The sequence below is a fragment of the Saccostrea echinata genome, unplaced genomic scaffold, assembly GCF_033153115.1.
Source record: "Saccostrea echinata isolate AGI-Se365-2 ecotype Australia unplaced genomic scaffold, CSIRO_AGI_Sech_v1 ptg000016l, whole genome shotgun sequence".
NCBI classification, from domain to species: Eukaryota; Metazoa; Mollusca; class Bivalvia; order Ostreida; family Ostreidae; genus Saccostrea; species Saccostrea echinata.
The window spans coordinates 14,833,441-14,859,194 of NW_026889765.1; the positions used below are offsets into that span (position 1 = coordinate 14,833,441).

A 25,754-nucleotide genomic window follows, 5' to 3' on the forward strand; every position below is an offset into this window, starting at 1 on the left:
TGGTGGCGGTGGGTGGGTGGGGGGTTGGGTGGGGTGGGGGTTTGTAGTGGTAAAAGGTAATGTTTATGAAGGTCACATGTTATATGTCATGTAACCCACTCTATTATTAGTATAGTGACATCACCACATATCAATACTGTCAATAACAGTTATTTATAACACCATGTTTACTCTTTAGAATTCCATGTGGGAGAAAACTAGCTAGGACTTGATCCTTCGCTGCTGGTAAACAACTGTTACAATTTAATGTTTATATATGGCTTAAAGTACAATGGAAGTGGTCACAATTAGTACTCAACAGAACAGGATTATTTCTTAAATCTCCATAGTGTTTAGTATGCATTTATGCATCTACCCGTAGTTGCTGATGTTGCCCAATGCAGTCTTATATTGATGATCCCAATTTGTCAAAGTGATTCATTTGGACCTTGTAAACATGTTTACTCCAAACTTATAAGAGTCCTTGTTTTCCTAGCCAAACAATGATCTCTTTCATGATTGAGCCACAAAGTCAAACTACTGATTCCAGCTATTTATAGTTTGTTTTTTAAATATAATTTTAACAATTCAAGTCATCTTTTACTTTTATGAGTATCTGACAGGATCTATGTAATAAAGATAAAATAGGCCAAAGGGATTTCTTTTACACATGTTATATACATCAAGACACATGATTGCAGGGATTATAAACCCAGCATATTTTACTCATTACTGCAGTGTTTTGTTTCTGACATTCAGGAAAAAGGTATTGAAGTATAATCTTAGTTATGTCTTCAGAGCTTATATACATATCTGTCAATATTTTTCAAAATTGTTTTCAATTTGATTTGGGGAAAAAACAAAATTAAAAGCAAAGAAACATTGACTACTGATGGGTTAATGAGAGAAAAAGGGGAGGGGGTGTATATTTACCAGTTTTATGAAAATCAGACATTTTACAGTAAAACACACTTAATATAGAGAACACACTTAAAATGAATTGATGCTTACAGCCAAGTGATATTGATTCCCTGTGACTTTAAAATATACTGTACTGTAAACTTTACAGGTATATATATAATTATATATGCTTATAAAAAAGCAATATTGTCCATCCCTAGTACTTCATTATAAGCGTATTTTACTGCATCTTGTTCGTGCCATGATGTTTCTGACTTTGAATATTTTTAAAAATATAAACTAAAAATATACAGTAGTAGTTGAGGATTTGCATATCAATTTTTCATAACAGAATTTTCCTAAACAATTATTTGTCACTCTTTAAAAAAAAAAAAGTTGTGCGTCTCCAAGTAACCATTCAAGATCTTTACAAAAGGAGAAGAAAGAGTACAAAAGCCCTTTTGTCTTGCAATGGAGTCTGATAGTTCAGCACTTTTGTTAATTTCATTTTTATGATATTATACCCTAGCCCTAATTCATCAATGTTTAATTATAATAGAAGCCCTATGGAATCAACACTCTGAGATACACTGCAAAGTCAAACCATAATAATTACAAGAGGCCCATGGGCCACATCGCTCACATGAGCACTGTGGCTAGGAAAAAAGCAAAAATCAGTTCAGTATTGAAAAGCTTACATGCATAAGTTATCCCAAACTACCCCTAAAGGGGGGGGGGGGGGGGGGGGTTGAGGGGTATGATCTGAACAAAATTGAATCTATGCTAACTAAGGATGCTTACACATTTCTTTGACTAACTGTGGCTTCTTTTCCTACAAGTTTAAACATTCATTGTGGCCCCACCCTAACCCCAGGGGTAGGGTGGGGCCACAATTGAACAAACTTAAATCTACACTATCTGAGGATGCTTCCATAGAAATATGACCAATCATGGCTTTGCCGTTCTTGAGGAGATTTATAAAGATTTTTCCTATATACTCCTATGTAAAACTCTGACCACCCATTGTGCCCCCCACCACCCCCCACCCCCAGGGGGTCATGAATTGAACAAACTTGAATCTACACTACCTGAGGATGCTTTCAAATAAATCTGACCAAACATGGCTTTGCTGTTCTTGAGAAGAAGATTTTTCCTATATACTCCTATGTAAAACTTGGATCGTCCATTGTGGCCCCACCCAACCCCTGGGGGTCATGATTTGAACAAATTCAAATCTACACCATCTGAGGATGCTTTCACATAAATATGACCGATCATGGCTTTGTTGTTCTTGAGAAAAAGATTTTTGAAAATTTTTCATATATATTCCTATGTAAAACTTTGATTGTCCATTGTGGCCCCACCCTACCCCCAGGGGTCATGATTTGAATAAATTTGAATCTACACTACCTGACAATGATTCCACATGAGCTTCATCTTTCCTGGCCCATTGGTTCTTGAGAAGAAGATTTTTAAAAGATGCCATTAATTTTTCACAATTTTGTTATTATCTCCCCTTGGAGGAGGACGTAGACCTTCATTTGACCAACTTGAATCCCCTTCATCCAAGAATACTCTGTGCCAAGTTTGGTTGAAATTGGCCCAGTGGTTCTGGAGAAGAAGATGAAATTGTGAAAAGTTAACGACAACGACGACAGACAACAGACAAATTTTGATCAGAAAAGATCACTTGAGTTGAGCCTTCGGCTCAGGAGAGCTAATAATTATCATAATAATCTTGACTTACAAAAAAAAAAACAATTATCTTCTTGTTAATCATCATCAACTAACTGAACAAGGGTTACTTGTATCTTGTATAACAGTGAAATTACAAACCTAGATCCAAATTAGTACAGAGAAATTTAACCTTTGTTAATCCACACAACAAAACATCTGCCTTGGACTTTGAAAAATTGATTTCTGTAACATCTCAAATTTGTTCTAGCCTTGAACTATGAAAACAGAGCAACTTGAGGAAGTTTCAAAAAAAAAAAACCAACTTGTTTTTATTATACTTACTGAAAGTTCAAAGTCTTCAGAATACTTGAAAAAAATAATCATATCGATAATATACACTTGGAAAAATTGGCCCAAAAACTAAGAATGCAGAGTAAGCATTTCCATAACGGTTGAAGGAGAATTTATGCAGGTTTGATTTAAGAAAACTTTGCAGTTACTTTCTGACCTACTTCAAAAATTGTTAAAGTGACCATCCATGCAGAAAATATAGGTCATATAAAGAATCTGAAGAATTAGAGCATGTTATTCATTGTTATTCATCTTTGCATTTAAGCTAGAACCTGGTCCCTACTCCAAGATGTAGCATTCAAAGCATTCACTAAAAGTACAAATTAATAGATCATCCTTGCAAGTTTGGTCCAAGTAGAGTTATTTGGGAATGGACAGACCTGAGCCATTCATCTGAAGAGCCTCCCTAACACAATATACATGGAAGTTTCATTCACATAGAACTTATTTATGATAGAGACTATACGTGTAGCACATTGTACTCCAAAAACAGTATGGCTGCAAAATGTGTGCTTTTTCATCCAAATTTACCCAATATGTCATTAAGAAATAAGGTATAAAGTTGATGTAAGCAGTTTGAGAAACAGAAATATTCTCTACTCAATCAAAATTAACGTAATTAGAATTTGCCGGAAAATCAAGGGTCGTAAGAATCGGAGCAATCTTAGATCTGTTTATTTGTACCACGTGAATTCTAAAACGGCACGTGCCTACACTGTAGAGTTTACAGTTATAATGAATATTAGGTGAAAGCAATTTTCAAAAACACAAATTATCATAACTTCCTGATAAAATAATCTTAAATAATAATTGTAAAGATTTTAGTCTGCATTCAGGCGAATTTAACAGAATTAAAAGTACAAATGTTGACGTTTTGTGTATTGGGGTCCGAGAAAGGAAAAAACAACTAATCATACATTATTGCGGCAAATGTCAAACAAAATATTTTTCTGCATAGTTAAAAAAAATTAGCATTTCAAATGGCAACAATGTTTATAAGTCAAAGATGTATTTTTTATATTGAGTTTACACTATTTTTTTTTTTTGAAAGCGACGGAAAAATGAGAAATGATAACAAGTATCAACAAACCTGTCGAATAGAACCTTCGAGAGCCCTGCATGAGTGTTGCCGAGTTCCCGTTTCTTCCTTATCCAGCGATTATATTAATCCCCAAACTAGATTTTAGTCAGGAAAGTTGCTTTTTCAAATTCTATTTTCAGTTTCTTTTTATTTTTAGTCGACTTTGTCAATGTAGCAGGCCTACCGGGATTCCCTCTCTAACCATGCTGTTTTGTTTATGAAAACTACTCATGCGTGCATCGCATGGAATGTGGAACCCTGAACACGTTGCGATGTATATATTTACGTCCCATAAATAACTATTAATTTTAATGAAATAATCCAAATTATTTAATAGTAAAAGTTGTAATTTTCTGAAAGTTTATACATTTATGAGTATTAAAAAAATTCCAAATCTTGTCGGAAAATTTTATCTAGTCAGGTTTTTGACAAGATGCGCAGTACTGTCACTTTAACCTGGGGGAGTAAATGCTTAACTTCATTGTTACTGGTAAGCTATTAATCATATTTGACAATGACCACATCGCAGATGGCTGCTTTCTTATCTCATATTTTCTGCCAAGACCATATAACCTTTTTTTCTATAAATTTTGCTAGATAGAGAAAATCAAGTACCGGTAGGTGGTCAGACTGTCAGACCAATTTCAGTGATCCAGAGCAATTTCTCCATTAGTTTCCAGAAATGTTATAAATCTTCTGTCTCTCATAATTACAGTGTTTTTGCTAAAACACACAAATATGTTGTGGTTCAAGTTACCCTAAAGTAAATCTACTGTCATCTGTAACCTTTCTCTCAGTGGACTGAATGCAGCTTCTGTGACCAAAATAAACCCTCTCCAATACCACAAACCTCTCAGCAATTGATTGAGAAAAGATACGCTATTCCCTATAGAAATTAAAGTAACATTCTGTTTCATCTTTCACAATAACTGTTGACTTAGCTGCACTTCAATTGTTCGTCCTCTGTTTACTTAAATGCTTGATTTCCTTCTGTGCTAAGTCTTTTCAAGGGAGAAGAAAAAAACCAATTTCAACCTCTAAGAAACATGTCAATACAAAACTGTCTGTCACCACAACTTATCGGAATCAAAGTTTGTCAACATTGAGTGGCTGCTGTTTCTCAAGAACTTTATGCATTATCGATTGACCTTTAAAGATGTCTTAAAATTTGAGCACTTCAAAAAACTAAATTAAGCAATTACCTTAAATGGTCAGCTCCTTCAGAAAGATAATTACTCGTTAACAATCCTGAATCTATATTCACCTCCAAAGGAAGGGACACTATCAATATGTCCAGTAGTTCATGAAGGTCAGTAGGTGAGGATATTTAATAAGTTATAGGTTTATTTATACCTGCTGGTGAACTATTCAGAAATTCTTGTATGACTGCCATTTATGGTCACTCACCCTCGCTGTGTAAACTTTACAGATAAGTTACTGGACAGTGGACGGACAGAATCAGCTTACCTATAACCAGGTATACAGACCCGAGTTCATGTCTCTACGATGTACATCTATTGTGCACAAAATTTTCTCAGCACCTTTATTGTGCTAGTCATGTAAATTCGGATTTTAGAAAAAACTAAAATCCCAAATATCCAGAGATAAGTATTAAAAGTCCATTTCAGAAAATAAAAAAAATCTTTAAGTTCTTTGGTTTGTTATCCATGTCAATTTTTTAATAAAATCTAGCTTGATTTATCATGTTTGCACTGTTTCAATTTGCACTTTGGATTTCTAATATTTTTGCCAATGAATAATGAAATGTTGAAGTAAATTTGATCCTAAAAGATTTTTTTAATATTCACTTTGAAAGTTATTATATTCCCAAAAGAATAATCATTCAGCACAGTGACTTTTTTAAAACTACAAGCAATAAAAATATCCACTGCTTAAGGAATATACATGTATTATACTTAACAAGGAAGTAGGCGAAAACAGAAATTCTGTCTTCTACTGGGGCATTGGTTTGGCAGTCTGCCTTGTCTACATGGTGGCCACAAAAGGTTCTGGTTGCCAGATAAAGCTCATTGGTAGAGCACCTTTCTAGATTTCAGAGGGTCCGGGTTTGAATCCTGGTCTGGTCTTCTGAATTTTCATTATCAGCAAGCTATTGCCAGCAGAAGCCATCTATGTCAATGTCTGAATGAGGGGGCAAGCAATGCCAATTCATTCACTTCTCAGAAAAAAGTAATTGTAATATTATTGATATTGATTCTGGCAGTGCTTCTGAAAGTTTCATCAAAAACAGAACTGCACCGAAAATTAAAACAAACTCCCATTAGACCTGTATCTGATGAACCAAGTTAATTACGCATAATCATGCAATGCTCCAAAAACTGAGTGCAACTCGACCTCAACAATCCCTGCTGAAAACCTCTCCAATAAAACATGAGGTAATTTCAGCAACAAATGAGACCTTAATTTTTTAAGTTTAAAAATATTTAAGTTATGTTAATGGTGGAAAATAGTAGAGCTAGAAATTCATGACTGACCAGAAAAACCGGAATATCAGACACCTCATAACCAGATACAGACCCAGAAGGACAACATGTCACAGACATCTCACAACCAGACCCAGCAGGACAATGTCACAGACATCTCACAACCAGACCCAGCAGGACAATGTCACAGACATCTCACCACCAGACCTAGCAGGACAATGTCACAGACATCTCACCACCAGACCCAGCAGGACAATGTCACAGACATCTCACCACCAGGCAGTGGGCAGTGAATTTCCACAAGTTAATCATGTACCTAATTATACTTGCTTTAGCCATCTATGGAAGTTATTATATCCTGTCAACAAACTGGGGAATTGTACAACTTTATGGCTGTACCTAACTTAAAAAGTTGTGAATGTTGTTTTACATGCTAAATATTCTGTAGATCTGGCACTGTCAGTCACATACTGGGTTGGTACATGCATTACCATTTCACTTATTCCCCCTTTCAAGACAATAAAATCACTTTACAGGTAGTAACTGTAGCTTCTGTAAATATACTTATATGAATTTGTGCAAACCTCTTCAATTGATTAGCACAATTATAAATTTGCACACTTGAGGCTTACAACTTGCATGTATTAGTTTGTATTAGTGAGTAAACAAATTAGCAAAAAAAAATAAAAGAAAAAAAAAAATGGGAAAAGCACTAATATAAGATTATACAACTAAAATAAGTACATTTACAGTAACTTACAACAAGATTACCGCTAAAATAAGTACATAAATTACAGTAACTTACAGTTAAAGCAAGATTATACCACTAAAATAAGCACATTTGCAGTAAATTACAGCTAAAATTACAGCTAAAACAAGATTACCACTAAAATAAGTACATTTACAGTAACTCACAGACTTAAATTGATTAAAAGATACTGATGCTTGTATGAAAATTTAGAAAAGAAAAAGGTCCAATTGTTTACCAAGATTCTTTGAATTAGAAAATGTTAGAAACATCATTAAACCAACTATTTACTATGTCAACTCACCTTAGCCATTGTGTTTAAATAACCATCCAAAAGTTCAATGAAAAAATTTCCTAGACCATCTTCTCCATATGATGAGCAATAAAATTAAGAAAAGTTCCCAGTAATCAATATTGAGCCTGGAGTGAGGGACAATAGAGAAAGACAACTGCAGTTACGGAAGACAATGCTCTGAACAAAATCCTGTGTTGTCCAGGAGCCAATGGCACGAGCAGGGAATGCTTGCACTGATCTGTCTTCATATCTTGATTACGTAAAGTTTACCGTTTACATACAGTTCAATCCACCTGAGAAAATAGGCACTGCAAGTTTGTGTTCTCTTTCACTAAAGTTTTTTTTTATTGATAAAATAATGTTCCTTTTTGGCTATATTGGTTTTTATCCAAAACACAATGTTGAAAATGGGTAAAAGTGGTTAAATATTGATAGCTCACCATTCAGCCCAATTTAAACAACAACAATAGGAGCCATCATGATGAGAAAAATCCTAACTTCATAACTTACAGCTCTCAGCTTCTAAGCCCTGAGTGAACATTAATTTGTTTCTGCACAAAATATTCAAACAATCTCCAAGTTCACCTATAATCTACATCAAACAAGTTTACTCGATTGGAAAAAAAAGCACCACTAAAGACACATATAAAACTCGGCAATGTATGACTAATTTAGCATTTAACATTTATATACATTTTACATTGTCATCAAGCAATAAAGCAGACATTAAGTGTGTATAGGACTGAAAGTGATGTAATTTATAAACTAGTAATTATTTAACAGTTGTCTTACTGTTAAGCAGAGAAGAGAGCTCAGCTGAATTACATAAGAATTCATCTTGTAACATCAACATCCCATCTGATGCATCTAAACAATAGAGCATATATTAAAAGTGTTTTCTTTACAACTCTATTGCTCTCTACAAGTACTATCTACTGCTGAGACCACAGAATGTTTCAGTAAATCAGATTTACTTATTAATTATAGTTTAAATCAGGCCCAGACTTACCCTCATGGCACATATAGTTTTTAGTTACCATGACCTACTTACCCTCAAGGTTCAGTGGGGCAGTAAGACCAATGACTACTCTACAGTAAATGCCACAGAACAAAATTACAAGCAACAGCAGAGATCCATGCACCCAAACCAGGAGTCATCTCTTCAGCCAAACAAAGAATACTGACCAAGTCATTATATATACCCTCAGGTTTTGTAAGGGTATGCAGGTCAATGACAACTCTTTTTTTCTTTATCAAGTCTTTGAATTCCAAAGAGCTGGCTTTAAGTGTTTAACTACAAGAAAAGTGTGACTAGAGGTGGAGTAATCAACAAGCCTGAAATTACACCATCTGTTGCGTTTCAGATATTTCTTCATTTCAGGTCTGTTTTATCAGGGTTTTGATTATGTCTGCAGCAATAACTGGATTATGTTTGATTTTTTGTGTCAATATAATCCTCAATAACTTGATGTTGACCTTCTCTATCACCATTTTTTTTTATCAAATTCCTGATTACATCAGTCTAAAGTTAATCAATGCACGAAATTTAGCATAGTACCGTACCAGTCCCCCCTAAACATCCTTGCTAAGTTTTGTTCATAAAAAGCAAACTTTAAGCTTCCACAAAAAAATTAAATAATTATGTCTCTTCAGTGTGGAATAAACACAGCTAGAACCCTATTTGATTGGCAATTGTGGACGCAATTTGAAGAAGATATCATTATACAATGTACCTGTTAATCAGCCAATTTATAGAGGATATCATTTAATCTGCAAGTACCAATCTTAAGTCAGTTTTTAGAGGATATCATTAAAATATGTTTCAATCAGAAGTCAGTTTATAAAGGATGTCATTATAATCTGTACCAATCAGAAGTTAGTTTACATCTAGAATATCATTACAATCTGTTCCAATCAGAAGTCAGTTTAGAGGATATCAATAAAATCTGCACGAATCAGAATTAGTTCATAGAGGATATCATTAAAATACGTTAAAATACCTTCCAATCAGAAGTCAGTTTATAAGAGATATCATTATAATCTGTACCAATCAGAAGTTAATTTACAGAGAAGATAATTACAATCTGTTCCAATCAGAAGTCAGTTTATAGAAGATATCATTAAAGTCCTGTACCAATCAGATGTCAATTTTTAGAGGATATCACTATTACCTGTAGCAAATCAGAAGTCAATTTAAATAAACTTCTTGAAATTCCAACATCATTTTACTGTACTGTAATACCACTTCAAATTATAAGACTGAAAGTAATATCTTTTTTTTCAAAGTCAAGGTTTCAGATGTCAAATTTTCCTGAAAATTGCCTCTGTGGATTCTGAACAATTTGATCCTTCTTTTTCAAATTACATTGTGCAGATGATATGTTCAAAAACAAAAAAACTAGAGATCACAGACAATTACCATAGAGCCTTCAAGTTAACCTCTCTGTATCTCAGTGAAAAAAGATATTGACTAATTAAGAGTACTAGCTGACCCACTAGGATTTACCCAACCAATAAGTTTAAGTTCTCTCCTTACCTTATTATCAAAACTACTACACAGAGCACAAAATCCTCTATTTACATCAACTGTATCCAGCTCTAAGCCTCAGTGTAGCTATGAACCTATGGTATAGATTAAAATAACTTCACCTCAGTTACAGCAACACTGCCAAGTACTTCAAAGCCCTGGTCGTCATGACAAAAGCTATGCAGTGTGCATGCCGTGAGGTTTTTTTTTATATATCTGTGATGGATGATGTACAAATAGTACATGTAAATTATATCTGCTATTCACTATTCATGAACAGCTAAAGGCATTCATGTTTAAAAAGGTTTTGCCTCCCTCACTTTCCGTCTTTTTACACTTCTGTGGGTCACATAAAAATTTTGATTTCTAATAATGATGAAAGTGCTGACACAATTTTTAAAAAAAAAATTTATTTTCCCCGCTGCATTTACATCTGCGCCTTCTCTTAACTCTATTTACTTACTTAAGGTTGGTGCACATAAATCTAGAGTGAATTAAAGTTGAGGCCAATAATCTATAGATCCTTGACCTGTTTAGCCACTTTACACTAACTAGACTGACAAACCTACAGAGATTTACTATTACAAGGGAGACAACTCCAACAAGCTTATAAGGCAGAAAAATAATGAGATCAAAGGGAGTTCACTTCTTAAGCTCTCTTCATTGCATGCAAATATAGTGTGGTATGCAAAAAAACAGCTTGCAATATTTAACCTTTTGAATTTAAAGTTTGGCAAGAGTATATCCCATTACACAACTGTATACTTCGTGATTAAACAAGATCACCAGTGATAAAAACTTGCCTAGCTTATCTTGATCAAAGACCCAGAGTTTACAGTTTTGCAGAGCTGCAGAGCAAACAATGAAGTTTTGACTGTTACTGTTTGCCAAAGACTCTGTGCCAACATACATATTGAGAACAGATTCTATACATGGGTAGCGTCATTTAATTTCTTTAAAACGGGTCATATGAAAGGTCACTATTTTTTTTTAAATGGCATTTTATTGTCAAAATGTAAACACCAAATATTCTACAGCATAAACCCAACTCAATGCATTCCCTCTACTGCTTTTTTACAGCTTTGAATAATATTATTTTGAAAGCAGTATGAACTAATACATTTCACTGACCTTACTTGACCTTACAGAACTGACTAAAGAGTGAAATGAACTACAAACTGGGATAAAAAAAAAGTGGGAAATATAGCTTACAATTTTGATCCACTACATGTAAATTCTTTATTACAATGCGTAACTCCAAGGGAACAATAGTGTTTTCCAAAGCACTAGATGTAAGGAATATAGTCTTTGTAATTACTGTCCCTTATAAACCCTCATCTACCCTCATAACATGGGTACCATATAAATGTGTTTAATGTCTGAGAGTAATTCTTGTTGAAGGACTATTTGATATCTTGCCAAGTCTGCATTGGCTGTCAACAGCCTTCATTATTACTGAGAGAAGAGGATGCTAGCATGCAATATATACAAGAAAGCTCTCCTTGATGACAGACAGGTCTAATCTGTTGATTCTGAGGCTGGGACTGATCATTTGTAGAAAAATATATAAATATGCTAAAAACTGCTCTCTATAATATTTATCGAGATTTCTTACAAACTCCAGGTTTTAGAAGCCAGTCATTAACATCATTAAAGACCTTTTAATTTGACTCTTTACTCCTTTCATCTTGATAAAATAACTGGTATTAACACGGAGCTGGGATTATTTTTGGCAGGTGAATGAAGCTAGCTGCCTCCAATGTTGAACTATCAGCCACTTACACAACACTGTAGGTGTAGAAATCTTACCTATTAATAATCTGTAAACTAGACTGATTATCATTGTCAAGTAGCTCTGTGAAACTTACCTACAAAAGAAAAAAAAGAGACAATATACCTACTGAAGTATAATACAACATATAAAATATCTATGTATCTGGAAAAATTATCAGTAGGTAAGGTATGTTGCATTTGTCCTTAAAGCTGATATATTAAGTAAGCTACTTACTTTTTAAAATTTATTTAATATCAATATACTCTTTTCTATGTTTATTCTAAGTTTACATGACAAAAATGCAAATAGTGTATGTAACAGCTGTGCCTAGTTCTGAAGAGGGGAGTCCAATTCAATACTTCTGGACAGTAATTTTGAAACACTTTGATCTTTAACTTCTTTAGACAAACAATAAACAGGTATAAAGCATCCCCATCTCTTGTTTTATTGTGCTTTCATCATTAGTATAGAACTGTAATTCAATATGACTGCATGCAGATACTATGAAATACCTATAGTATTTTATGGCTGCAGTAGTTGTTTGATTTATTGTTCAAAGGTAAAGGGTCATATAAATACTGGTGCTGTACGTGGTTTGACCATAAAATAACATTATATGGGTTTTTAACTTAAAAATATTGCACTTATCACTGCAGTTAAAATATTTCAATAAACTATGGGGTTGCTATACAGTGAGGAAACTTAAGGCCCATGGGCCATGACTGTAGCCTGACCAACATACTCAGCTAGATCAGAATGATTGAATTTTTACCTGCAGGATCAGGATTATCAAGAATTTATTGTACACAATTTAGTATTCACAATTTGAACAACCTAGTAAGAGCTAGAACTCACTACCAAGTTTTATTGCACATTGTAAGGTCACTGACAGACTGCACAAAATCACCACATTTATTTTCAAACAAGGTTCAATAACCCAGCCTGCTTAACAAGTTTAAAAAGGCCTCTCTGTCAGTTCAGTTTTATATTGTACATGTATCAGTTTGTTTTTAATTCATAATTTTCTTTTTTCTAATTTGGAAAATTGAAGTGAAACACAGTCACTGCCATAACAACTGATTCAGCTTCTTTGAACTGCCATAGTTTTTTGTTCATGCAATTACATTTTCAGTACCTTGTTCTTCAAAGGGGAACAATAATATCGAGTATTTCCAATTCATTGGGTTTATAAAGTGAATGAGATTTCCAACAGAAACTTTTCAGATTTAAATTGATGTGCAATCTCAGAAAGATCAAGTGCTATATAAACAGTTCCACAACAACATTGTTGTATATTAATAATAGTCCTTTGATGGGCCAAGACCAAACCCAAGATGTTTAAGTTCAAGAAAAACTTGATATTTTTTGTAGTGAACCATGCTTTTGAAAAATAATTAGTTACTACTAAGTGGCATCTAAATCTGAACTGTGTAATTAATAGTTTCTTTTGTTCTCTATCCAAGAAGATAAATCAGAAATGTTTGTGAGATGCTCTGAACATATTGCCAACAGCAGTAACATCTTCCATATTGTTGTTTGCCAGTCACCTCAAGTTTTCCTATATTTATGCACATTAAGATCACTTACATGCATTCAGTCAGAGAAAATATATTTTGGGATTTTGAGCCAAATGTGCAATTAATACAGGGGGAAATCAGCAATACCATTCCATTATCTGGAATCAAAGTGTTATTGACTGTCTATCAACCATTTCAGTTAACTTACAGGTATGCTCACTAATATACTCATTACACTGTGAGATAGAAGAATTTGGAGTTTGATCATAAGTGTAAAGTAAGCAAAGCTGAATTCAAATAAAATTCAGGCAATGCTTAAACACTCTCTCAAAAACCATAAACAAATGAATATAAATACATTACATTTCTACAAAGGTCAGTTCTCAAAATTCATTCAAATTATTTACAGGAAACAACATCATTCTGTGGTATGTAGCTGTGATACTTGGTGGAGGTAAATTAACACACAATTTTGTACTACCTCTACCCAGTAAAGTCAAAATACAGTGAAACCTTATTATCTCACACTTGAAGGGACCAAGATAAAAATTTGAGGTTTCTAAGGGTACAAGATATTGAGGGTAAAAATATGTAATGAAAATGTAGTTGGGACTTCCAACTCACCTTGTTCAAAGAATTCAAGATATTGAGGTTTGAGATACCAAAGTTCAACTGTATACTACATGATAGTGCCCCCGCCCCACAACTTTCCTTCTCCCTGGTGATGCCACCGACTCCCTTAAAATCAATTTCATGCAGTTAGAGAGTTATGGACTTGTGTGATTTTTACCTGAGGGTTAGGAAGAGAGACCCGTCTTCGGCTGTTTTGTTGTAACATTTTAAGAAGAGCCATTTCCGCATTCTCTTCATCATAAAATTCCTTCACTTCCTTTTCGTCGGGGATGGCCTGTAGAGACCTACGACGTGGACGGTGCTCAGGTGGCTTCAGAAAATTCATTTTCTACACTATGGTGTAATATTCCAGCAAAAAAGAAATGTTTGCAGCCACACAAAATATTACTCGATCTACTCTGAAAAATTCCTTAATCACTTTAATGTCCTTTGTCACAAAAATTTCTTCACTGACAAGATAAATCCTTCCAATAAATTGCAACTAAATCCACCCTGAAGTCACACACAGGAATGCGGTATGGATACGCTACTGGCAATTAAGACAAGACAGAATCGTAAGACAATGGATGCAGTAGATATTTTTTTCCTTTCCTATGAAGCAATCATAATAATCAATCATAATAATACACATTTAAATGGTTTGTCAAGGACCAGTTCAATTAAGGGGGACAAGAATTCAATTTCCTAGAATGAGATTATCCCTGTCTCCCATGGCTCTGTCAATCATGCATTTGACAGTTCCTGAACACAAATTTTACACTCTTCACCACACTCCTAATGTCCACGGAGATATTTCCCAGAAATACAATTCTGTCACTGAATTCTTAATTCTACAGGGATTTTCAATTTTGTAGATAACAAAAATGTCTCCTGGCCTATAATGATCAAGAAGAATATGCCACCCAATATATTCAGTACCTTTTTAACACATGTTGAAACATCAATGAAGGTTCCTCCAGTTAGTGACTATCTGACTTGAAATTGAGTACTGTAGAAGACGTGATTAAAAAAAAAATCATAAAATATGGCATCTTTTATGAGCAATATATAAAATATTATATGTGCTGTCAACAGTAAAACCTCTTCAAATTTTGAGATGGTTTCATGATGTTCAAATACTCTCATCAGAGTAAACAGACATAAATTACACATAAAATATTTTATATATTCCTCAATCAATTCCACCTTAATCCATAACCATAGCAAAACGCCCAAAGACACAAAATCAGAAAAAAACTAATGCTTCCTTGGTTTGAATTCCAAAATCATATCCAGACCTGACAGTATTAAGGAAAACAAAGTCACACACCAATACATACAATAAAATCCAAACTGCATACGTATTTTTAATTAACCAGTTTACCTTAATTACCAGTTTCACTTTTCCAAAACAAGATATCAACAGTAAATTCTGTTATTCCTGTTGCCCTAAACAATTAGAATTCTTTCATATCAAAAATTTTAATCCCAGATTGAAAGGAAAAATTTAAAGAAAAACATGCATACAGATATGAAAGAAGTTTATGCACAACATATCTACAAGCTCCGAGATCAATATCAAACCATGATAGTGACTGTATTTATACATGTATCTTCTCCTTCAGTGAACTGCAGAACAGTTTTATGATGCATACCTGCCATAATTTGTTTACACAGCACCTTCTATGAAGTTTTTCACTTAAAACAGTAAACCATCTTGTCTCCCAACATTTAAGTACATGTACTTCAGTTCAAATGATGAGCTAGTATACCTCCTACCAAGTATTTGACTGTTTAAAACAGTGAACCATCTCCCATAAAAGTATTTCAGTTCAAACAGTGAACCACCTCCTATAAAAGTACTTAAGTTTAAACGGTGAACCACCTCCTATAAATTTTAAAGTACTTCATTTTAAACAGTGAACCACATCCTATAAAAGTACTTCAGTTCAAACTGTGAACCACCTCCTACAAAAAGTACTTCAGTTCAAACAGTGAGCCACCTCCTGTAAAAGTACTTCAGTTCAAACAGAGAACCACATCCTATAAAAGTACTTTGGTTAAAACTGTGAATCACCTTCTGCAAAGTAGGTATTTTAGTTCAACAATAAGCCACTTCTTACAAAAGCATTTCAGTTCAAACCATATACCTAGAAGAACTCTATCACCATGGTAATGTTGACTTAGAACAGAGGATATTCTGGGATGACATTAAAGCTTCTAGAGTGAGATTTTTGACTATCAGTTATGTCAACTGATCAAAAATAATGCTAAAATATTTCACAATTTTCATTAGCAAAAGGTATCATATAGATTTACAAGCTATAAATAGGTACTAAGAACTCACTTACTCTAATTTCAACATTAGAAAATTCAAAATTATTAACAAAATGGTATATTTATCCAGATAATGTTCAATTTTCAAAAATAATAATAATGTTGACCTAAAACTTTGAACTGTGTCATTTACAGACATATTCTAAAAATTAGATAAAATATTGGGACTTCAAGAAAATCTAATAAAACATTATTTCAATGCATAGAAATTTGAACTGCAGTTACTTGAAATAATTGAACTATACAACCTCTAACTAAACTTATATACACTCCAAATCCTAGCAACATTACGTATATATAATCCAATCCCACGTACACTTTACTATAGGACTTTCTTTTATCTATTACACTGACACAATTGAACAGACAAATACTGTAATCCATTATTAAAAGGTCAATCCTCAAGATAATTCTGTATCATTTTTACACCTATCAGAAGTATGTAACAAAGTGCAACACACACTTAATCTTCCCAAATACAAAAACAAAGATATTCCTGACCAATATATCAAAAAAAAGATATACAAATTCCATGTTGCCAGCTTCCTTACTTCCAGATGCTTAGGTGAGATGCAGCTTCACAAGAGAAAGCAGCCACAATACAAAGGTGAACTAATTGATGTGAGACTGCAGAATAAGGATGGGGTGATTCTGCTAGAGAGTGGTAGAGTCACTCACTGTGTACAAGTTTCCTTGTTCTTGTCGGGTTAATCCATGTAAACTGTCAATTATCAATGCCTACAAAACACCACCTCCAATGCTACCCAAATTCTGGAATGTTAACATATTCCCTAATGACATCTCACCAATTTTAAGCATCTGCAGAACTTTATGAATTATCTATTACATGCTGTATCACTTGGTGTGAGATCTGTTATAGCACCTCTCTTTCTTGATTTACCACTAATTCATTCCTAGAATTCAAGCAAATGTTGACCTAGCTACCATAAAATGCATGTTTTATATTAGACTTTGCTATTTTTTTGTCTAATAATCTGTTCTTTTCCCCTAGCTTTCTAAAAATTGTTACATTACAAAGTATATGATACTGTGGCTCATCCAACTCATTACATTCAAAGAGCAGAAATTTGTAACATGTGTTCATATGTAAAACTGAGCTCAACCTTTCTACAGAATGCATGCTGTATCAATTATTAACTAACTCTAATTAATATTACGAGCCAGAGAAAAGCATCATAAAAAGAGAGTACGTGAATCAAATAAAGACTAATTAGACAGAATATGATGATCGATAGTCCTCTTATGTTCCACAAGTACTAAAGCCTTTAAATGATTAAAATAAAAATTGTAAATCAAGTTCAGCATGCACCGTTTTTGTTGGCACTGGAAGTTAATTTGTACCTAAAATAGATGTTTCTGCCTTCTAACTGGTGTATATTATCATAAACAAAATCCTATTCAAAACCCCACTACAAAAACTTCACTATATATCCAGCCGGATAGTTCATTAAACAGTTCAGTGAAATGAGTAAAGAACTCAGCACTCACCAATTCACCACTCAGAACAAACTCAACAAACTTCCAGTCACTTTGATGCTTGGATTCCATCATTTTTTCCTGTAATAACACTTATCAAAAGATAACTTCACATTTGGGAGGTATTTACCTAGTATTAAGACCTTTGAATTACTTGTGAATAACGATCTAATTGTCGAGGAGCAAAAAAAAAAATACATTCACTACAGAACTTCCCACAATGATTACTTTATACACAACAATATTCCAGAAGGATCAAAATTTTTCAAACATCCACCCCTTATAAAAAGTCTCATCATGCCTTCTACAACTTGACTTTCAAAATGTCTTCTGGTATTTTTTTATTCTTTTGAAATCCAGTATAAACACTTAGCCTCCAAAAGTTCAAAGAATATAATGACAACAAAAAACATGCTCTTTGACACAAACTTTGACTGCCAAAAAGACAAATCTGAAAACTTTGTTGATCAAAATATGACGAGAATATTGTTGATTCTTAATCCCTAGCTGTTTTCTTTCTATAGAAAACTGCTTGATCCAACCATGCAAAGGCCAAAATCTATTGAAAGTGCCAGCATGTAAGTTCACTAGCCGGCCTAACAGACGGTCTATTTATAAACTTGTACACCAAAACACACTAATACGCTAATACTTAATTAGTCTAGTACTTATAAACAGACCTGTGTGGAGAGTGAACCATAATAGGGACAATACTTTTTATGTACTGGTAGAAGACAATTGTACTGATTTGGTCAGTCCAAAAACTTTGACAGTGTAGGAAAATTTAAACAATTTATAGAGCTTTATATAGTTTAGGTAATTGAAGTTCCTGCTTTGGTAAAAAAAATAAGTGGGTGAAATCCCCCCCCCCCCCCCAAAAAAAAATAAAATAGGGATGGAGAGACAATTGATTGATTGTATATTAATTGTTATACACCTCATTTGAGATTTTTTCACTCATATAAAGATGTCACCATATACCGATAAAGAATTATACTTGACACTCAGGGCCATTGAGCAATGAGGGATCTTTATTGTGCCGATGCCTACAGTGACATGGGACCTCTGTTTTTTAAGGTCTCATCTGAAAGATCCATGACTTTAACTTCTAAGGTGCTTGGTGAAGGAACAGTCATTACCTATGTTTATGTCTTAGGTTTGAGGTGCTGCAGCAAACAATACTAAACCCAGGCCTTCCAATCGTTGTACCGTCAACATATTGGAATACCAAGTAACTGCAGTTACTAATTAAATGAGCCATTGAATTAACCGTATGGAATATTACATGTACACTTATGTAATCTGTCAATGATTCAATGGTACAAAATAACCAAGTTTCTATAACATTAGGAATTTCTTCATGGCCTCTGAAATATGAAGCAATTGTCAATCAATCTCTTGCAAAACCATCAATCTTCTCGGAGGTATATTAAGGAAGCGATTGCAAGGCGTCACGTGACCGACTCATGTGATGTTTAAAAAAAGAAGATTTACGGTAACCGTTTCCGGAATAACAGCCGAATAAGGAGCGCGATTATGATTACGTCCATTACAAAAGGTCTTCGTGGCAATATTTTTAAAACAAAGAAAGAATAAGATAATGATGTGATTTTGCAGAGTGTTGGTGAGCGTCGACGCATATTTTTTTTATCCCTGTGTTTTTTGTTGTTGTTTTTTTTTTTTCGTTTTGACACGTCTACCTAGTTCTGAACACTGAAATCTATTTCATGAATAAATTTAATTCATATCTGGATCTTTATGTCCTTTAGTTTTATTTAAAATGTTAGAATTTTATTTGAGATCGGTTTTTTTACTATATGATCTACATCTATGAATAGATATTCATTTCCTAGAAGCTTCAGACGGCGTGATTTTCTCAGTGATTATAATGAATGTAGGCCTATATGGATGAACAAATAAACGAATGCGATTTTCATATAACGTTTTACGTGTATAGACCAGTTTGAGATCGGATGCTGGACATGAACGTATTTTTAAAAATATCGCAGAGGAAATTGTTTTCTTCTGTAAGACCTTCTCTAGCATTTTCAACTCTTACATCGACCATATAAACATTGAATCGTCGGCACATAACGTTATATTGCGTAAATATTTGTTGTGGTAAAATGTTTTATGCGTCGTATTTGGTAAAAAATTGAAACTTAACAAACTTCTTCTAACAGAAAAGAAAAGTTTCTTTTTGCAAGTTTTCACAAATCTAGCAAAAAATACGCGTGTAAGAATGACAGACGAAACTAAGAGAGGTTAATTCTGATAATCGAGGTACTACGGAGGTACCAGGTATACTAGAGAGGGAAAATTATTTTGAGCATATACATAAAAAAAAGTCTTTCAAATCATAATGCTCACGGGAAAATATTTGAAAAATGAATTTAATTTTTTAAAATTCACGAAGACATGAACAAAGACACTTCACCTCAGATTTCATGAACCGCGTGAGCATGAAGCGCAAATTTATAAATGTCATTCAACGATTATTTTTGAAACAAAACAGTTTGCACTATAGTTTTGACGTCAAGTGTGGCATTATGACGTCACAAAGGAGATATGTAGGCTTACCTAGTCCATGAGAAAATGAATTGTTTTCTAACTTGCAATGAATCTGAAGGAAAAAATACTTAATTGCAAATGTAAATATTAAATAACAAATCACTAGAATTTGTCAAATAAGATAAAAGCTAGGATTTTTATATACGGTATATATTGCAGGTACAAGTTCTCTGAAATAACCTATTCATTCAATGTGTTCAAGTGACTCCCCCCCCCCCCCCCCTCCACCTTTCCGATTCCAAGTCACAGTACAGAGAACTCGATGAGTGTTCAGAGCATGAACAATTTGGCCCTTGGAGCACTGTGCACTGGTTTAGAATGTATATATTTATATTGATATAAAAACAGAATGAATATTTTGGAGATGGGAAAATAAAACAAAATTATGCATATTGTTGTTTTTCGTGTACAGGATATTTTTATCATTCTGCTCTACGTATAAAAAGAGCAACCATCACAAGATTTTCAGGAAAAAAATGTTAATCTATACGTATTTTCTATAGTTTTTTTTAAAAACAGATTATGCATATTAAAGGTTCAGCAACAAACCGTCAGATTAAAATTTATGAAATCTTTTAATATTTTAGGAAAGGGGGGGGGGGGGGTATTGAAATGCATGTAGCTTAAAAAAGAATGTGATGACCCCACTTCATATTTTAATCAGAAGTCACTTATAATAATTGTTACAAAATATATTAATTTTAGGAAAATTCATTGGGCAATTTTTTGTCAAGACGTTGAAAACTGCTCTTGGAGTGAAAATATTACTACAAATTTGCAATGACTACTCCCCAAAGCAACTGTGGCATTACTACATCTAACAATAGTTTCCGATACAATTTTTATTTTCAATGAATATAAAGCATATTATTTAATATCTGGTGAAAATTATTTAATTTGTTTTAGTTTTGATACCTGTATGGCATACTTAAAATTTCACTACATAAATATCAAAATATTGAAAAACGGTGGTTACCATGGCAACCATATCTTCCTCATAACCCTGATGACCATAGTTGACATTTTCATATTATGATACCATTAACATAAGGCAAATTATAGGTAAAAATGAGAAAAATTCATAGAGCGGATTTTTTTCATGGACCCTTGCAATCTCTTCCTTAAGCCTGCTAAGATGAAGATATCAGTAAAGATAAAGAATCTCCTGAAACTCATCACTACAGAAAGAAAACAGAACATTTCTACTGACGTGTCTAACAGAAAAGAGGCTCGAAGACTATTAGATGTGGTTTCCAGTGTGGAATCTCATTTAAGACAACCCTCTTTGCTAGAGTTGACAATATATAGACACAAGACACTAAACGTAACTAAAACAATCCAAGAATGAAACCTGCAGTAGGATTTCAGATCAGCACTGTATCACATAAATATCACCACAATAAACATATTCATACTCAGCCATAAACAAAAATAGTAGTCTAGGAGAGAAGTCAATACAATATATTGTTGTACATCCCCAGACAGTATCTGTTGATGAGCATTGGAATGAATGTCTAATTTCAAAGAATTTCCAGTCAACAAATCATAATTTTAGCAAAAACACAATGAAGCAGCTATGAGTATCAGTGATCTTGTCAAATCTAAACAGTAAACACATCTTGGCTTGGTAAGGGTCCAAGACAATGGATTCCCCATGAAGTTACAAAAAACATGTAGCAACCAGTAAACAAATGATTTTGTCTTCCTTAAATAGGTGTGTATTATTGATACTGGCAAATTAACATCCGGAAATCTGCTCAGGTGTGCAATCCTAAAGTTCAATTCACGTAAAGTTCCAGTCAGAATAGAACCACTGATACAGAAAACATTTATCTGCACATTATTTTTATAGCAGTCATATCTAACACAAAGACTTCATAAGTCATGCAGTACATGACATTCCTTTAAATTTTGTATAATTAACATCTTCAATTTGATAGACAATCAAATTGAATGCTTCTCATTCAGTTCTTTCATTAAACATTGCAATCACAGCAGACTCCATTTTGGTGCCATCTTTTGCGTCTTACGTATTACGAAAAAACAACAAAACAAGAATTAAATTCTTCAGTGGTATTTCAAATTAAGAAATATACTGTATGAATTCTAATTCAGTTGAATTGATCAAGTTTTCAATTAACTGACCTTAAACAATAATTATGCAAATTTTAGTTGAAGACAAGTGTTTTTTTTTTTTTTTTTTTTTTTTTTTTTTTAAATATGTACCATGACCTTCTTTCCTGGCTTTCAATTGATTTTGTGCACACACCAAAAAATTGAAATGCTCGATTTCTTTGCCATACTATTGAATTGAAAAACCATGCATGGTCAGAGAATATATTGACAAACCTTCTATGCTAAATGGAGAAAAGTTTGTTTGCCTATATTAGGGTCATCCAGGGCAGTTATGCTTTTAAATGCTGCATTTTAAGAGTTAAATATATCCTTGAATGCATGCAGCTGCAATTTTCTTAACTTTAAAGATTTGCTTATGATGTTGGTGCAAATTAACCAACACAACTTTTTCTCTGTATAAAACTGTAATGTTAATGTTGCAATTTGCTACATTTCCATTATCCAAAAAATGATGCTGATCTCTCCTAAAGCCAAAAGATGCCAAAATTCGCAGAAGGAGCACCCCCAATTCTGAATTTGTTATTACTTTTTATTATAAGAATTTTATTTTCACATAATCACCCGAGGTCATCTGATCATGAAAACTTCATTCTCAAGTATACCTGTATTACTAAGATTATCTATCAAAATTCATGAGATTTTTCTCACTAATAACTTTTTTGCCCAAAAAATATGCAATAAAACTTTTGTGATCTATAGTGAGAATGCTTGTCATTTAATGTTTTAAAGTCATTAAAAGGTCTCACGAATAAGCTGAACATCTTTATCATGTCCATTATACATGTTATATTGCATTTCGATTTGAATACAGTAAATAAGGTTGCAAACATGCTTATAATGAATTTACTAGGGGTGCAACGATACACTAACCTCACGATACGATACGTATCACGGTATTCAGTTCACGATACGATACGTATCACGATACATGACAAGGTTAAAAAGTCTTTCAAGTTTGTCATCATATTTTTTAAAACTTGACAGGGTTATACAAAATGTTCATATTTTTTAATAATAATTAAAATAACATTTTGTTAACTTGAATTGGATTGTTAGGTAGATCTTTGAGTTGTGACAACATTCTAAACCAATGATGAACATTTACAGGGAACTACGGGGACCTCTCCTAATAATCTTTCTTTTAAATTGGAATGAAAAAGGAAGACATTCATTCTTTTATTCCTTTTATTTACGTAGAAAACCAGTTGTCATATTTCTTGTGTTAATACGTTTTAGTCCACAAGACAGCGAATTTTCATCGAAATACACACGTGATGGAATATCGTGTATTACCAAAGAATACCTTTAAAGATCTAAAGGGATTATCATTTGTCTTAACATCTATAACTTATAATCACATTAAGTCCTTCTCCGTGTTAATTCTGAGGTCTGTAAGATGCTGGAGATGAGTTTAACTGCCATAAATGCGTTATCTGCGACCTCACGTTTTGCGCGGAAGCCATTTTGAAATAGTAAAGAAGGAAATAAAACGGACAAAACGGATAATTCTGGACCGATTGAAGCGAACCGCGATATCAGTTTAGCGTATCGTGAATTGAACCGTGGAAAAATATACCGTGATATACCGTCAAATGGTTTATCGTTGCACCCTTAGAATTTACGCTTACAATGAGATGAAAAATTTCTCGTAGTTTGAACTTATTGGAAATCACGAATCATGGATCAAAATTCATCCCTGGTGCTTCTTTATAAAATCGAGTGTTTTACTTTACTAAAATCAACATCCAAGCAAAAACTGATCTGTAGTTTGATATTTTATATATATATATATATATATATATATATATATATATATATATATATATATATATATATATATATATATATATATATAATATATATACACACAGCTTTTAACCCTTATGTAACCCCAAAAATAATTCAATGACAGAGTTCTTACACAGAGTCTTAAAAAGTATGAAAACCAAAGTGGGGTGTGCAGACATCCCCTAGCTTTTATTTCAAATGAAAAAAAAAAAGCAAATTCACTGGCAGGGGACACAAAAAAGACTTCAATAATTATATTGTGGACACCATTTTTCTATCCATGAGTGACATATTAACTTTGTTATCTCATCCAGTATTCCTTTATGTGTAGCTGTTAGGCTCAGTCCTACTCTAAAGATAGTAGTGAATTAATGAGGTCTCTGACCAATATATATCTAAGATCCTGCCAGTCTGTTAATTGAATCAGGGGAAAGCTGAATTGCCTTGATTTCTTCTTAGAATAGAATACCCTTATTTGAATTCTATACTCGTGTTGCTTTATATATCAAGTCTTATTGTGTTTGGTAAAAAAAATCTATACCAGGTCCTACATGAAGCCCTTTAGTTACATGGTGTATCATACTGATGGTAATCTATATGGCCTGGTGTCAGTAATATAATTAAAGATTAACATTTTTTTCTTTGAGCACTGAGATGGCACTAAAGATTAAGTAAGCTGCAACACTGGAAAACATGTTGAACTAGAAAATAAAATCATTATACAGAGAAATAATAAATATCTCTTAAAACTAATAAGCATTTACAATATGACACCATATGTTAATTAGCTCTTAAACATCCAATGTGAAATACAGTACTGTAGACACTTTGGTTAAGTTTATGTCACATCCTTATATCAACAGAAAATCTTATACTGACCATCAGAAAAAAAACAACAACACAGAATTAACACAGTAAAATTCAACTTGATTGACTTTGACCTTTGAGTTTTAACACTACACTTTGGTCAAGGTTATAACCTGAATACCTTTTAAACCACATACACTTGTATCTGTCATGTGAAAATATGTTAAGTCATTAAGGCTGTCAAGTGAATTCTTGTTAATCTGAGTGGAGAAATGGACAGTCAAAAAAGCCTGTACATGATTGAGATTAAAAAGTCAAATTATTTAGATTTTGTGTATATATTCACACATTTTTATCTAGTTAAATACAGGTAGTCTATCATATCTCACAACTTGTACTTCAACTTTCTGTATACTTTCTTCGTTTGCTTTTAAAAATTAAAATATACCTGTTTACAGTGCAACAGGAAAGGACTGGAAACGAACCCAGGACCCCTGCATCGCTGTAGTCAGGTGCTCTAACCACTGAGCTACCCAGGCCAATATCCACTGGCCAAACCATTGCAACATACAGCAATAAACTTTTGCAGTTTTTGGCTGCAAAGATTTGTGGCACATGAAAGTTGGTATACAGCAACAATTTCTATATATGCATATGGTATCCAATCAGTATTTCAGGTAAACTTGAACACTTCTATCTCTAGTTGAGTTATA

At 33.4% G+C, this 25,754-nt stretch overlaps 1 protein-coding gene across 5 annotated transcripts in view; it reads right to left on the reverse strand.

Annotated features, from left to right (window-relative positions):
* LOC133188475 (5'-AMP-activated protein kinase subunit gamma-1-like) overlaps positions 1-25,754 on the reverse strand; it is a 124,564-nt gene that overhangs the window by 52,950 nt on the left and 45,860 nt on the right. The window contains exon 1 of one of the 5 annotated variants that reach the window (XM_061323921.1): positions 14,084-14,266. The exons of 3 other annotated variants lie outside the window; for them this stretch is intronic. In XM_061323921.1, coding sequence (XP_061179905.1) covers positions 14,084-14,251 — 168 coding nt within the window. In that variant the 5' untranslated portion in view covers positions 14,252-14,266. Of the gene's footprint in view, positions 1-7,484; positions 7,509-14,083; positions 14,267-25,754 lie in introns of those variants that run through there. One more of the 5 variants, XM_061323928.1, reaches the window with a different exon arrangement.